The sequence below is a fragment of the Capricornis sumatraensis genome, chromosome 9 (genome assembly GCF_032405125.1).
Source record: "Capricornis sumatraensis isolate serow.1 chromosome 9, serow.2, whole genome shotgun sequence".
In the NCBI taxonomy this organism is placed as follows: Eukaryota; Metazoa; Chordata; class Mammalia; order Artiodactyla; family Bovidae; genus Capricornis; species Capricornis sumatraensis.
In genome coordinates, this window is record NC_091077.1 from 7,415,150 (window position 1) to 7,428,908 (window position 13,759).

Genomic DNA, 13,759 nt, shown 5'->3' on the forward strand with positions numbered 1-13,759 from the left:
CCTGCTTTACCCGTCTACAGCAGAGGACTGTGTTGAATTAGCTGGGTCTCCTTACCCCTTCACCTGTTTTTTCACTGCCTGGCACAAAGCAGCCCTCAGTGTTTGGCAACGGAAGGAAGAGAGGGAGGGAGGAAAGACAGAAAGGCAGACAGGAAGGAAGGAAGGAAGGTCTACATTTCAGACTGAAATGTGATCAGATGGGGTTTTCACAGGATTTCAGATGAAGAGAGCATCAAATTCCAGTGGGTGCAACATGGACGTGATGGCTGGAGCATAAGCAGCCACTCTGGACCACGAGGTAAAACTCACGTGATAACAAAGGCACAACTATGATGTCAGTTGCAGAGTCCCCAAAGAGTTCATGACATTGCTCCACCAGTTCTGGGTGGCCTCCCTCCAGAGGAAAAGCTAAAGCTCCATTTTGTTTAAACCAGGAACATCTGACTGTAATCTTCACCAATTCCCCAGAATTCCTGTTTTCAACATCACTCCATAATAGCCTGAGCGCCATCCCTGAGCAGGGGATGCAGACCTGGGCAAAAGAGACCACACGGTCCAGCCCCAGTGGACCACTGGTTAGCACAGCAACAGAACTGTCAGACAGTATGGATAAGGGAGAAACATGGAATAGGAAAAAACAGAAAATGCTAGGCGCAAGGAGGGGTCAGGGAGGTTATGGTGCACCAAGATCTGAAGGGAAAAAGGGCCAAGCCATGTGAAAAGCTGGAGGAAAAAGAATGCTGAGCAGTGGGCTCAACACATGCAAAGGCCCTGAGGTGGGAATGGAGTTGGCTGGTTCCAGGAAGAACACAAGGTGGATGGATTGGAGGAGACTGAATGGGGAGTAGATGTTAGGTAGGAGGGTGGGGATTGCAGGGGCCACATGGGGGCTTGCGGGTCGAGTGAGGATGGGTTTCACTATGAAGGCAAAGGGGAGCCACAGGCAGGTCTGGAGCAGGAACAGCTGCTGCTACCAGGAGAGAGGTACAGGAGAAGTGACATGCCTCAGGCAGGGCCCTCCACACGGGGTCTTTCCATCTCATCACTTTCCCTCTACTTCTCAGCCTCCGCCTGCGGCTTCAGGGGTCATGACACCTGCTGTTGCCCAAGGTCACGGCTGGGCTGCTTTTCTTCCAAACCTCTCCTCCACCTTCCTCGGTTTCCGCTCAGAATCGGTCCCACTTCCTCACTCTCACATCTGAGTGATCAACCCAGACAAGATGTTGAAAGGAACTTCACTTTCTGTGGTTTCGGATTTGAGGTTTCAGTTCCCACGGCCCTCTCCCACTCTGCTTACCCTGGTCCCTGGAGCCAGGTGGGCCATAAGCACTCTGGGGAAATGCTGTAGCCCTGAGGCAAAGAAGCAGTGCCTCGGCGCACTCAAGGTTCTGAGCAGGCCTGCAGCAGGGCCAGGCCTGCAGCAGTCACCCTGGCCTTGGGTTTGCAGTGGGAGTTCGGCCAAGCGAGTGTAGAGAGGGTTGAACTGTGTCCCCCCAAAAGGATGATGTCTACAGGCCACTATCAAGAAACCAGAAAGCAAGCATGAGCCAGGATGTGGAGAAATTGGAATCCTCGTGTACTGTTGGCGGGAATATAAAAATGATACAAGTGCTATGGAAAATAATACGGAGGGTCCTCCAAAAACTAAAAATAGAATTACCATATGCATATGACCCAGCAATTCCACTTCTGGATGTCTGTTGAAAAGAACTGAGAGTAGGCTCTGGAAGAGATATCTGTCCACCCTTGTTGACAGCAGCATTATTCAGAATAGCAAAACACAGAAGCAACCCAAGTGTCTGCCGACTGATGAATAAATAACTGAAATGTGATATGACTGTATTTTAAAGAGGAAGGAAGGTCACACACACTACAACATGGATGAATCCTGAGGACACTATGCAGAGTGAAATAAGCCCATCACATTAATACAAATACCGTATGATTTTAATTATATGAAGCACTTAGGAGTCAAAATCATAGAGGATAAGCAATAAGGCCCTACTGTATAGCACAGAGAACAACATTCAATATCCTATGATAAATCATGGATGGAAAAGAATACAGAAAATGTATATGTATGTGTGACTGAATAATGTACTGTACAGCAGAAATCAACACACCATTGTAAATCAACTATACTACCCCCCCCAAAAAAAATTCATAACGACAGAAAACAGAATGGTGGTTGCCAGGGCTGGGGAGAGGAGAGAATAGAAAGTGAGCATTTAATAAGTATACAGTTTTTAAATAAATATATACACATATTTATACATAGCTATTATTTTTATTTAATTATTTGGCTGCACTGGGTCTTAGTTGCGGCATGTGGGACCTAGTTCCCTGACTAGCGATTGAACCTGGGCCCCCCGCACTGGAGCAGAGTCTTAGCCACTTGATCACCAGGGAGGTTCCAAGTACAGAGTTTTAGATTTAGAAGATGAAGAGAGTTTCGGGGATGGATGGCAGTGACGGCTGCTTAAAAATGCAAACATATTTGAAACCACTGAATTGTATAAACATGGTTAAGAGGGTAAACTTTATGTTATGTGTTATTTTAATACAGTTAAAAATAAATGTTAAGTCCATGTCCTAACCCTTGAAACTCCAGAATGCGATCTTATTTGGAATAAGCATTTTTACAGACATAATGAATTAAGGATCTTAAGACAAACTCTGAAGAATTTAGGACTTAGGGCGGCCTTATGCCCAAGGACAGGGGTCCTTATCAGAAGAGGATGGGAGTGAGTTCCCTGGTGGCCTAGTGGTTAGGATTCTGGGCTTTCCCTGTTGGGGCCCAGGTTCAATCCTTGGTCTGGGAACTGAGATCTCATAAACCTAGGAGCATGGCCAAAGAAAAAAACAAGACAAACCAAAAGAAAAAAAGAAAAGGACAAGTACGGAAAGACACACAGAGAGAAGGCCAGACACTGAGAGTCTGCCAGACAAGAGAGGCAGACACTGGAGGGAGGCATCACCAAGCCCCGAAAGGCCAAGAACTGCCAGCAGCAACCAGAATACATGAGAGAGACCTGGGACAGACTCGCCTGCAGAGCTTCTGGAAGGATCCAACCTTCCTGACACCGAGGTTTCAGGCTTCTGGCCTTGTGAACTGTGAGACAGCGACCTGCACTTATTTTAAGACACCTGATGTGTGGTACTTTGCTATGGCAGGCCCAGGACACTCATGCCAGACGCCCATTCCTGCCCTCCACAGGCTGGGATGAATGTTACAAGTCAGGCGCGCCACCTAGAGACCTATGGTCCCACCACCCACCAAGGACCACGAGACAGTGGAAACTTCAAACAGATGCTCCTTTTAATATCTGAGTCACCCAGAGCCACAGCCCATGCGCTAGGCCCCTGGGCGGGCCTGGTGGCCAGACCCTTCAGCTTCCAGTGGCACCACTCGGCTTTTCTAAAATGAAGCCTGGAGTGGGCTGGCAGTGGGGCCCAGCCCCAGAAGGTCCCAGGCCACTGGGGCTGCACACAGTCACAGCGGTAGCACCTCTCAGCACGGGTTACAACGTGGAATGCTTCTCGAAGGGCACGGTCAGGAGTCGGGCTGCTGCCTCGTCCAGAAACCAGCAGAGTTTCCCAGTGCTGGGCTGGACCAGTGCGGCGGGGAGCGGGTTCTCCTCCTTGTCCTCCAAAATGCGCTGTGTGGAGAGGGCAGGAGCGTGGGCCCCCCTCCCTGCACCCCAGCACCCCTCAGACCTCTCCAACCCTCAGAAGTTGAGATCACCCTTCCTAGATGTCCTGGCTTCAAGCAACCAGCAGAGACGGGGGTCTCTTCCTTTTTATCATCTGTGACTGTTTAACAGTGGGGTCAGCACACTTTTTTTTTTCCTAACACATTTTAAAAAAATATTTATATTTATGCACCAGGTCTTAGCTACAGCACTGGGCATCTTTAATTGCGGCACGCGAGATGTAGTTCCCTGACCATGGATCAAACTCACGCCCCCTGCATGGGGAGCATGGAGTCTTAGCCACTAAAGCAACAGGGAAGTCTCCAGAACACCTTTTCTGCCAAGACCAGAGAGTCACTATTTCAGCTCTGTAGCTCACAGCCCAACTCTGTCGCAACTACTCACCTCTGCTGTTACAAGGCAAAAGTACCAGCAGAAGACTCGTCGCCAAGTGGGTATGGTCAGGTTCCAACAAATCTTTATTCGTGGACATTGAAATCTGAATTCTGTAACATTTTCACACACCAAAGAATATGCCTTCTCTTTTGCTTTTTCTCCCAACCGCTTAAAAAGGTCAAAAGCCTTCTTAGCTGTCAGGAGGATTCGGTCCCTCTAGGTGTGGTGGGCTGACCCCCTAATGTGATTTCATGATCAGCAGGCATGGGAAATAGTACTTACTCTCTGCCAGCTGGGTCTGCGGCAAGCACTCTGAATCATTAACTTGTTCACTTCTGACCACAGCCCTGCAGGGTTGCCTCTGTTCTCACCCCTCTTTTTACAGTCAGGGAAGCTGAGGCTGAGGGCAGCCTCCTGTGAGTGGACTGTGAGTTGGAACTGCCGTAACTGACCCTCAGGAGGTCCATGGGGAGGAACCTTCCTAGTGCACCTTGCAGATGGGAAAGTTGAGGCTTGGTGGGGCGGTGGGGGGTTCAGTGACCATCTAAGGGCATGCTGCGTATCACTGGCAGGGCCACTGGGTCTGCTGGAGTCTACACCCTGAACCCCAACATTAGCCACTCTCATGGAGACATCTGGGCCCAACAGTTGGTGGAAGAATTGTTGCTTATTTATCTTTAAAAATATGTCTAGTTTCTTCCATAGTTGTTGGTCTTTTCAGTGATGGTAATTCAGGCATTTTTCTGTTTATTTTTATATCCACTTCATGATTTTTTTTAAATGTGGTTTTGTTTGTTTATTTGGGGCTGTGGTGGGTCTACACTGCTGCGTGGGCTTTTTCTCTAGTTGTGGGGAGTGGGGGCTACTCTCTAGCTGTGGGACACCCACTTCCATTGTGGCGGCGTCTCTTGCTGTGGAGCGTGGGCTCTGGGGCACGTGGGCCTCAACAGTTGCAGTATGTGGGCTCAGGAGTTGCGGCTTGGGGGTTCTAGATCACAGGCTCAGCAGTCGTGGTGCCTGGGCTTAGCTGCCCCGTGGCATGTGGGATCTTCCTGGATCAGGGATCGAACCCCATGTCTCCTGCCCTGGCAGGAGGATTCTTGCCAATATAAATTTATTAATATATAAATTTATAATTTATAATTTATAAATATATATATTTATATAAATTTATTAATTTTATACTTTCCTAATATATTATGTATAACTATACCTTTTTCCTTATTCCTACTACACACGATTTTCCTCCAGTTTCACCAGGGGTAGCTGTCATGCTACGGATCTATGTCTGTGTTATGGCTCTATGTTACGGATCTATTTACCATTAAGTTTTTAAGAATATGAGCCAATTCAGTGATTTCAATCTCACTATTCCTTCCTCTGACTTTTCTTAAATTTACATTATTTTCCTTTGTTCTCACTCTAAAGTGCTTGACTGGTTTATTTCAATTGTTTTCTAGTTAATAATGAAATATATATGCATACATATTAAGTGCTATGAATTTACCTCTGAGCCATCTTGGCCATATCGCGTCAATTTCAATTCACAATTCTTAACCCCTAACTAGGCTGTATTTGCAGTTTTCATCTCTCCTTCAACCCAAGAATTACTGAAATGCCTTGGGATGTGGTGCTTTCAGCACAGCAGTGTCTAGGATCGCATTTTCCGCCTACAACCTTCTAGGGAAGGGGGCCCTCACTGTTACCTTCAGAATAGCTGCCTTGCCTTCTCCTGTCGCCACAAAGATGACCGTTCGAGCTGCGTTCAGCACAGGAAGAGTGAGGGTCACGCGCTGTGGAGGTGGTTTCGGGGAGTCACTGATGGGGGCCACAATCTTCTCCCGCTCCTGGAGGCAGGGAGGCCCAAGGTGGAAACAGAAAAACATCATTTGACTTCCTGAGTACTCACACAGGCCAGGCACCGTCCAGCCATCATTCCATCCCACCCTGCTAATTCTGTGGTACTTGACTGAAGGCCCCTGTTTTGATGGGTGAACTGAGGCTCAGAAGGGTCAGGCCCCAGTGGGCACGCCTGTTGGCTGAGGCTGACTCACACCATGCTGCAGGCAGCTCCCAACCCCAGATGGCAGAGGTTGGGGCTCAGACGTGAGCAGGGCCTTCGTGGGTGTGCTCACCTGCAGGAGGGGGTGGTCTGGGAAGAGTGAGCAGGTGTGGCCATCAGGACCCACACCCAGAATCAGCAGGTCAAAAACCGGGATGGAGTCCCCTTGGAAGGCCTGGGTGGGGAAAGAAGACAGTCCCAAGAAGTTGTGAGGGAAGAGCTCAGAGGACACAAAGAAACAGTTGTCAGAAAAACAAGTTGCTATAACACAGTAAGCAAGGCTCAGCCTTACCTGCAAAAAAAAAGGAACTCTATTAATCTACAAGGCTCCACACTTCACTGTCTCAATGGCCTGACAATCTGGGGATGCAGCTGTGCCCAAGACGTGAATACCCAGGCCTACTGCCAGGGTGTCAGAAGTGAGGCCGCCTTTGGGGGTTCCCCCAGAGCAGGGCTGTGGCCTCTCAGAGAGAGGGGGATTCTCAAAGGGGTCTGCCCAGCGTGAGACTGGGTCTACTGACCACCCCCAGGGAGAGCTTCTGCCAGTGATGACCACTCAGTGTCACCAGTAGGCTTACTCCATCACTCTGGGAGAGCCCACTGGGTGGATGAGGTCTCCCTGCAGCAGCTCCAAGGGGCTCACCTGTCTCAGCTTCTTGGCGTAGTCCTCAGCCGCCTCCTCCACAGGCAACGCGGGGTTGATGGTGATCACCTGGCTGTCAAAGATAGGGAGCTTGGAGAGCAGGTGGGTCTGCAGAGGACAGACGCACAGTGTCACCAACAGCAACATACAGTCAGTGGGGCATGGGGGTTACACCAGGGACTACCTGGATCCTCCAGGTTAGGACACGACTGTCATTATACCCACCTCCTGTGTGAGTGAGGATCCCAGTGGCATTCCCCCAGAGGTCTTTCAAGTCCCTGGTGATTGGAGGTCTCCTGGCTCTGGCCTGCACCTGTCTGGCCACACCAGGATCCTGTTTCTAAACACCCAGGGTCCTTTGGGCTTCAAGATAAAACCTAGCCCCTCTCAGCCCTCCAGGAGGTCCTGCTGACCTCCAGGCCTCAGCAGGTACACCAGCTCTTGATCTGCCTGGGAAACTCTTATACATCCCTTGAGCTGCCTCCTCCGAGCAGCTACCTCTGCCTGCACCTTCCCCAACTGCTCCTTGGGGGTGTGACATGTTAACTGTGGTAAGCACTGATTTCTTTTCTAGGTTGCACTACAGGGTGAGTATGCCTGGCCCATAGCAAGCACCCCAGCCTATGATCGGTGGATTTAATGCAGAAGTATCTGGAGTCAGGCGTCCTGCAAGGCAGAAGGTTCCAGCCCTTTCCTGCAGAGATGAGCCCCATGGTCTCTGATCTGCTCTGGGATGGATGCTGGCAACCCCCACCTCGGTGCCTCCTTTCGGGGATGGCCTAGCTCAGCCAAGTCAATGCCGGGCTGATCCACAAAGTAAAAGTAGGTAAACAACAAAAATATAGTGTTTGGAGCAGAGGGGGAAGGCAGCAAGGACATGGGATAAGCCAGCCAGAACTTATGGTGCTGACTCCCCACCAAATGCTGACCTGTGGAGTGCAGGCTCTGTGTTGAGCGTAACAGGGAGCCAAGGAGGGTGTGTGAGCTGGGGAGGAGCACGATCAGACAGATCCATCGTGGGAAAGACCAGCTCTGCCCAAGGTCCCTATCTACACACACCCTTGGGGATCGTGCTGAGTGAAGTCAGGGGGGAGTACAGGCGCCCTATTTCTGTCACCTGAGTCCCCTTCATAGCTGCCCTCCCCCTAGAGGCTCAGAGCCATTTCCTCCTCCTCAGGCTAGACATCGGTTTGGCAGGTTTCCTAGAACTGGATTGGGTGGGTTCTCTCTAAACACTTTGCAGGTGCTGAGAAACCATCCCCAGGAAGGTGGGCCCCAGCTCTTCCTCCCAGCCTGGACAGCAAAAGGCCCATGGTACAGGGTGAGCCCAACTGCCTGGGGTCCATCCTCCAGGAGAGGAATGCCTCTCCATCCCTGTACCAGGCTGCTTAGTGACCCCGCCCCCATATTCACGGCCACCTGGAGTCTCAGAATGTGGACTTCCCCGGTGGCTCAGTGGTGAAGAATCCGCCTGCCAATGCAGGAGACACGGCTTTGATCTCTAATCTGGGCTGATCCCATGTGCCCCAGGGCAACTGAGCCTGTGCTTTAGAGCCTAGGAGCCACAACTACTGAAGCCCGAACTCGGCAACAAGAGAAGCCACCACAATGAGAAGCCCGCACACTGCGACTAGAGTGGTCCCCGCTCGCCACAACTAGAGAAAAGCCTGTTGCAAAAGCTCTTGCAGCAACAGAGACCTAGCACAGCCAAAAATAATTAATTAACTAACTAATTAAAAAAAAGAATGTGGCCTTATTTAGAAAGAGGGCCTTTGCAGTTGTCATTAGCATAGATGAGGTCACAGGGCATTAGGATAGGCCCTAAATTCAAAGACTTGTGTCCTTACAAGAGGAGGACACAGAGAGAATCGGATGAACAAGTGACGCAGAAACAGAGGCAGAGACTGCAGTGATGTGGCCACAAGCCAAGAAACACCTGGAACCCCCAGAAGCTGCAAGAGGCAAGGAAGCCTCCTCTCTGAGAGCCTTTGGAGGGAGCACGGGACTGCTGACACCTTGATTTTGAACTTCTGGCCTCCAGAACTGTGAATCAATGCCTGTTGTTTTAAGCTACCCACTGGTTAGTACTTTGCTACCACAGCCCCAGGAAACTAATATGATTCCCTTCCGGGGCAAACTGGCAGGAGCAAATCCTCACCCCACATAGGTTCCCACTGCAGAGCCTCTGCTGTGCCTTCTGCCCCAGCTCACCTGTGGCCAGCTCCTCGTATCTTCCTGGTCGCTGCCCAAATGTCACTTCCTCCGAGTGCCCCACTGCCCTGGCTGAAGGATGCTCTCCCTTCTCCCCTGGCACGTCTTATCATCTCACACTGTTTTTAAAAAATATTTATTGGGCTGGACTGGGTCTTAACTGCAGCACTTGGGATCTCTGATCTTCACTGTAGCATGCAGGATCTAAGTTCCCTGACCAGGGAGCAAACCCAGCCCCCCTGCACTGGGAGCGTGGAGTCTTAGCCACTGGACTACTGGGGCTCACACTATTATCTTCTGTCCAAACTGCATTACACGCGGCTATGAGCGGATTTCCACTCTTATTGCCCTGAGTGTTGGTGCCCCACCCCACTGTGAGCCCTACGAGGGAACTGTCCCTAGTGCTGGATACAAGGACAAGGACACACACATACACACACACACACTGAATATCCTTGCAACTTTCTCTTTGACTGTTTTGTTAGGATTCTGTTACTTGAGCAAGTATGCCTTTCCTAATTAAAAATCTTTCAGGCTATGATCCACCTCCCAGAATTCTGGAAATAAAAGCAAAAATAAATAAATGGGATCTAATTAAAATAAAAGCTTCTGCACAACAAAGGAAACTATAAGCAAGGTGAAAAGACAGCCTTCTGAATGGGAGAAAATAATAGCTAATGAAGCAACTGACAAACAACTAATCTCAAAAATATACAAGCAACTTATGCAGCTCAATTCCAGAAAAATAAATGACCCAATCAAAAAATGGGCCAAAGAACTAAATAGACATTTCTCCAAAGACATACGGATGGCTAACAAACACATGAAAAGATGCTCAACATCACTCATTATCAGAGAAATGCAAATCAAAACCACAATGAGGTACCACTTCACACCAGTCAGAATGGCTGCAATCCAAAAATCTGCAAGCAATAAATGCTGGAGAGGGTGTGGAGAAAAGGGAACCCTCCTACACTGTTGGTGGGAATGCAAACTAGTACAGCCACTATGGAGAACAGTGTGGAGATTCCTTAAAAAACTGCAAATAGAACTACCTTATGACTCAGCAATCCCACTGCTGGGCATACACACCGAGGAAACCAGAATTGAAAGAGACACATGTACCCCAATGTTCATTGCAGTACTGTTTATAATAGCCAGGACATGGAAACAACCTAGATGTCCATCAGCAGATGAATGGGTAAGAAAGCTGTGGTACATATACACAATGGAGTATTACTCAGCCGTTAAAAAGAATTCATTTGAATCAGTTCTGATGAGATGGATGAAACTGGAGCTGATTATACAGAGTGAAGTAAGCCAGAAAGAAAAACACCAATACAGTATACTAACACATATATATGGAATTTAGAAAGATGGCAATGACGACCCTGTATGCAAGACAGGAAAAAAGACACAGCTGTGTATAACGGACTTTTGGACTCAGAGGGAGAGGGAGAGGGTGGGATGATTTTGGAGAATGGCATTCTATCATGTATACTATCATGTAAGAATTGAATCGCCAGTCCATGTCTGACGCAGGATACACCATGCTTGGGGTTGGTGCATGGGGATGACCCACTGAGATGTTATGGGGAGGGAGGTGGGAGGGGGGTTCATGTTTGGGAACATATGTAAGAATTAAAGATTTTAAAATTTAAAAAAAAATAAAAATTAAAAAAAAAAAAATCTTTCAGGGACTTCCCTGATGGTCCAGTGGTTAAGGCTTCCTCTTCCAACGCAGGGGATATGGGTTCCGTCCCTGGTCAGGGAGCTAAGATCACACATGCCTTACCGCCAAAAAACCAAAACATAAAAGAGAAGCAATACTGTAACAAATTCAATGAAGACTTTTAAAATGGTTCACATCTCTGCCCCCGCCAAAAATCTTTAAAAATAAAAAAAAATTTAAAAAGTCTTTCAAAGTCTGGCAAAGTAAAAAAGAAGCACGAGGTCACTTTTAAATTAAGCTCTAGGGGAAGACACGCAGGACAGCAGACTTGAGAGTGGCCCCTGTCCCTGAAATGTGTCCCGGGTGCTCTCTGGGGGGTTCCGACAGGCAGGTTCATACCCCAGCTCCCTCCCTGGCCACTAGGTGACTCTCCTTGTCTGGCTTCAGTTTCTCCATCCATGAAATGCAGGTACTAACAGTCCCCGCCTCACAGGCGCTTGTGGGGTTTCATGAGATGATGTGAATAAAGCCCTGGTAATCAGTAAACCTTCCTCATTACCAAACAAACAAAAAAACCCAGCTCAAGCTTCTTTGCGAAGAGAACTCAACACACCCAGGACCTGAGCAACCTGAGGCTTCTGGCCAAATCCACCCCTCCCACACTTCCCTGGGTGGGTTTTCCACCTCCATCCACGGCAGGAAGAGTTGACTCAGATGCGGGGGGGTGTGGAGGGCAGCTCAGACCATAGCTTCTCCAGGCCTCAGTTTCCCTTCTTATAAAATGGGGGTGGGGAGTTGCCCTGATTCTATAGGAGTCTGGGGCCCCAGGACAAAGATAACCAGCCACGGAGTTGTCAGCGCCACAAGCAGAGTGGAGATCAAAGAGAACTCTCCAGGTTAAAGAAGGGGAAACCGAGGCCCAGTTTCCACACCAGATCCCGCCTACCTGGCTCTTTCCTAACTCGGCCTCTGCACTTACTAGCCTGCAGCGCCTGAGCTTCTCGAAGTCCCTGGAATGGACCACTCCGTTTCGCCTCTATGCCTTTGCTCATGTCATGCCCTCTACCTGGCCACCTGAATCGCACACGACTTAGCGACAGAGCACACACACACACAAAATGCATCACCAGTCCACCCGGGTGGCAGTGGAGGTGCACCCTCTGATGGAACCTCCGGGCACCCAGCAGACCATTCCCAGCTCCAGTCCAGGCAGAGGGCACGGTGCTACCCTGCATAACTCTCGTCGCCTGGTTCAGGCGGTGGGCGCGGCCTTTTCGAAATGACCCCCGGTGGCCTCCGTAGCCGGGTCCAGGCGATGAGCGCGGCCCTCTCGGCGTGACCCCCGGCGGCCCCCGTAGCTCTCACCCGGTAGAGGCCGTACGTGCTCTCGGCGTGCTCGAAGGGCACGAGGCGCTCGTCGCAGAAGCCCAGCGTCCAGCGCGCGAGGCTGGCGGGTCCAGCGGGGGCGGCGGCAGCGGGCAGCTCGCGGGCCAGCATGGAGACAAGGCTGCCGCCGGACAAGCCGAGCGTGAAGCGGCCGCCGGCATCCGCCAGGCAGCATGCTGCCTGCTGCACTACCAGTTGCGCCAGCGAGGCACCCAGCTCCTGCGGGCTCGAGAAGACAGAGATGAGGCGGGGGGCCGGCGCGGCCATGGCGATGGCGGCGGCAGGCAGGAGGAAGCCCTCCCGGCGGCCACGAGTGCGCCTGCGTGAACGCCCGTCCCGCTCCCCAGGTGCCTGCAGCACATGCGCAGACCCACGAATGACGTCCCAGAGGGGCCGGGCGGTGAGTCCGGATTCGCTCACTTATTTTTTTTTTTGCCTGATCATGGAGCTTTTTCCTGGGCTGAAGCAGGCAGAGTAGGTGCAGCTGAGCTCTACTTCCCGATATCAGGGCGGGGCTAGAGACCGGAGCTCAGAGCTTCGAGGCTCGCAGTGAGGGGGCCCTGGGGTGGAGTTGGAGGGAGCCGATTTCTTGGAGGGCGGGGATTTTGGTGGACTTTGAAATTTCTGAACTAGCACGTTTGTCTTGTTGGTATCTGTTGTTTCTCTCTTTAATTAAAATATAATTATGTATTTTAAAGTATATACTTGATAAGGACGAGTGTATTTGGTTTATTCAGAGTTCTCTCAACCCTCCTGAACTGTGGCACGGTGTAGGAGCTGTGTTGAATTTCTCCTGTATGTTTCTGTGGAGATCTCCTCCCCCGTGGGTCTTGCCTGAAGAAGCTCCCAGACTGAGACTAGTGGGCCTTGGCTGATATGATAGAAAGGTGGTGGTTTAGTCGCAGAAGCCCAGCGTCCAGCGCGCGAGGCCAGCGAGGGCGGCGGCAGAGGGCAGCTCGCGGGCCGGCATGGAGACAGAGCTGCCTGGCTCCTCTGTTCATGGGATTCTCCAGGCAAGAATACTGGAGTGGGTTGTTATTTTCTTCTCCAGGGGATCTTCCTGAGCCAGGAATCGAACCGGGGTCCCCTGCATTGCAGGCAGGCAGATTCTTTACCGACTGAGCCATGAGGGAAGCCCGATAAGATAGAATATTCAGGGAATAACATGAGCAGGGAGGATTGGAAGGGGCAGGATGTCTGGTAGGTCAGGGCAGCTGGACCACCTCAGAACCTGAGAGAGTTTAGGATAGTGTAGTAAGTGCAGTGAGGTTTGCATAGGCAGTGCATCTTTCAAAGAAGTAGCCAATTAAGAAAACAGTTCCATTTATAATAGAAGCAAAGAGAATAAAATACTTAATAATTTCAGCAAAAGAGGCGCAAGACTTATACGCTGAGAACTATAAAGCTTTGCCGAAGAGCAACTTAAAATGTGATCTTAATAAATGGGAAACATCCTATATTCATGGATTGGAAAACTCCATATTGTGAAGATAGCACGTGTGCTTGTGTTCAGTTGTGTCTGACCCCGTGGACTGTAGCCCGCCAGGCTCCTCGGTCCATGGGATTTTCCAGGCAGGAATACTGGAGTGGGTTACCATTTCCTCCTCCAGGAAATCTTCCCAACCCAGGGATCAACGCTGTGAGTCCTGCATCTTCTGCGTGGGCAGGCAGTTTCTTTACCACTGAGCCACATGGGA

The 13,759-nt window shown here is 50.3% G+C and overlaps 1 protein-coding gene across 1 annotated transcript; it reads right to left on the bottom strand.

The window, feature by feature from the left end:
• Positions 1-3,327: 3,327 nt before the first annotated feature.
• Positions 3,328-12,381, bottom strand: PGLS (6-phosphogluconolactonase). The gene is made up of 5 exons (XM_068980244.1): positions 12,042-12,381; positions 6,794-6,901; positions 6,224-6,325; positions 5,795-5,935; positions 3,328-3,659 (listed from the first exon to the last, which is right to left on the bottom strand). Exons 1-5 carry the CDS (start codon positions 12,327-12,329, stop codon positions 3,522-3,524), a joined length of 777 nt encoding a protein of 258 aa, XP_068836345.1. The 5' UTR covers positions 12,330-12,381; the 3' UTR covers positions 3,328-3,521.
• Positions 12,382-13,759: the final 1,378 nt, after the last annotated feature.

Excerpts from the sequence above, each read along its gene's own strand:
- PGLS (XM_068980244.1), bottom strand. The coding sequence starts at position 12,329 with ATGGCCGCGCCGGCCCCCCGCCTCATCTCTGTCTTCTCGAGCCCGCAG. Across the intron at positions 6,902-12,041 it reads GCACGTACGGCCTCTACCGG|ACCCACCTGCTCTCCAAGCT; the intron begins GTGAGAGCTACG and ends TGTCCTCTGCAG. Across the intron at positions 3,660-5,794 it reads GCAAGGCAGCTATTCTGAAG|CGCATTTTGGAGGACAAGGA; the intron begins GTAACAGTGAGG and ends CTCTCCACACAG.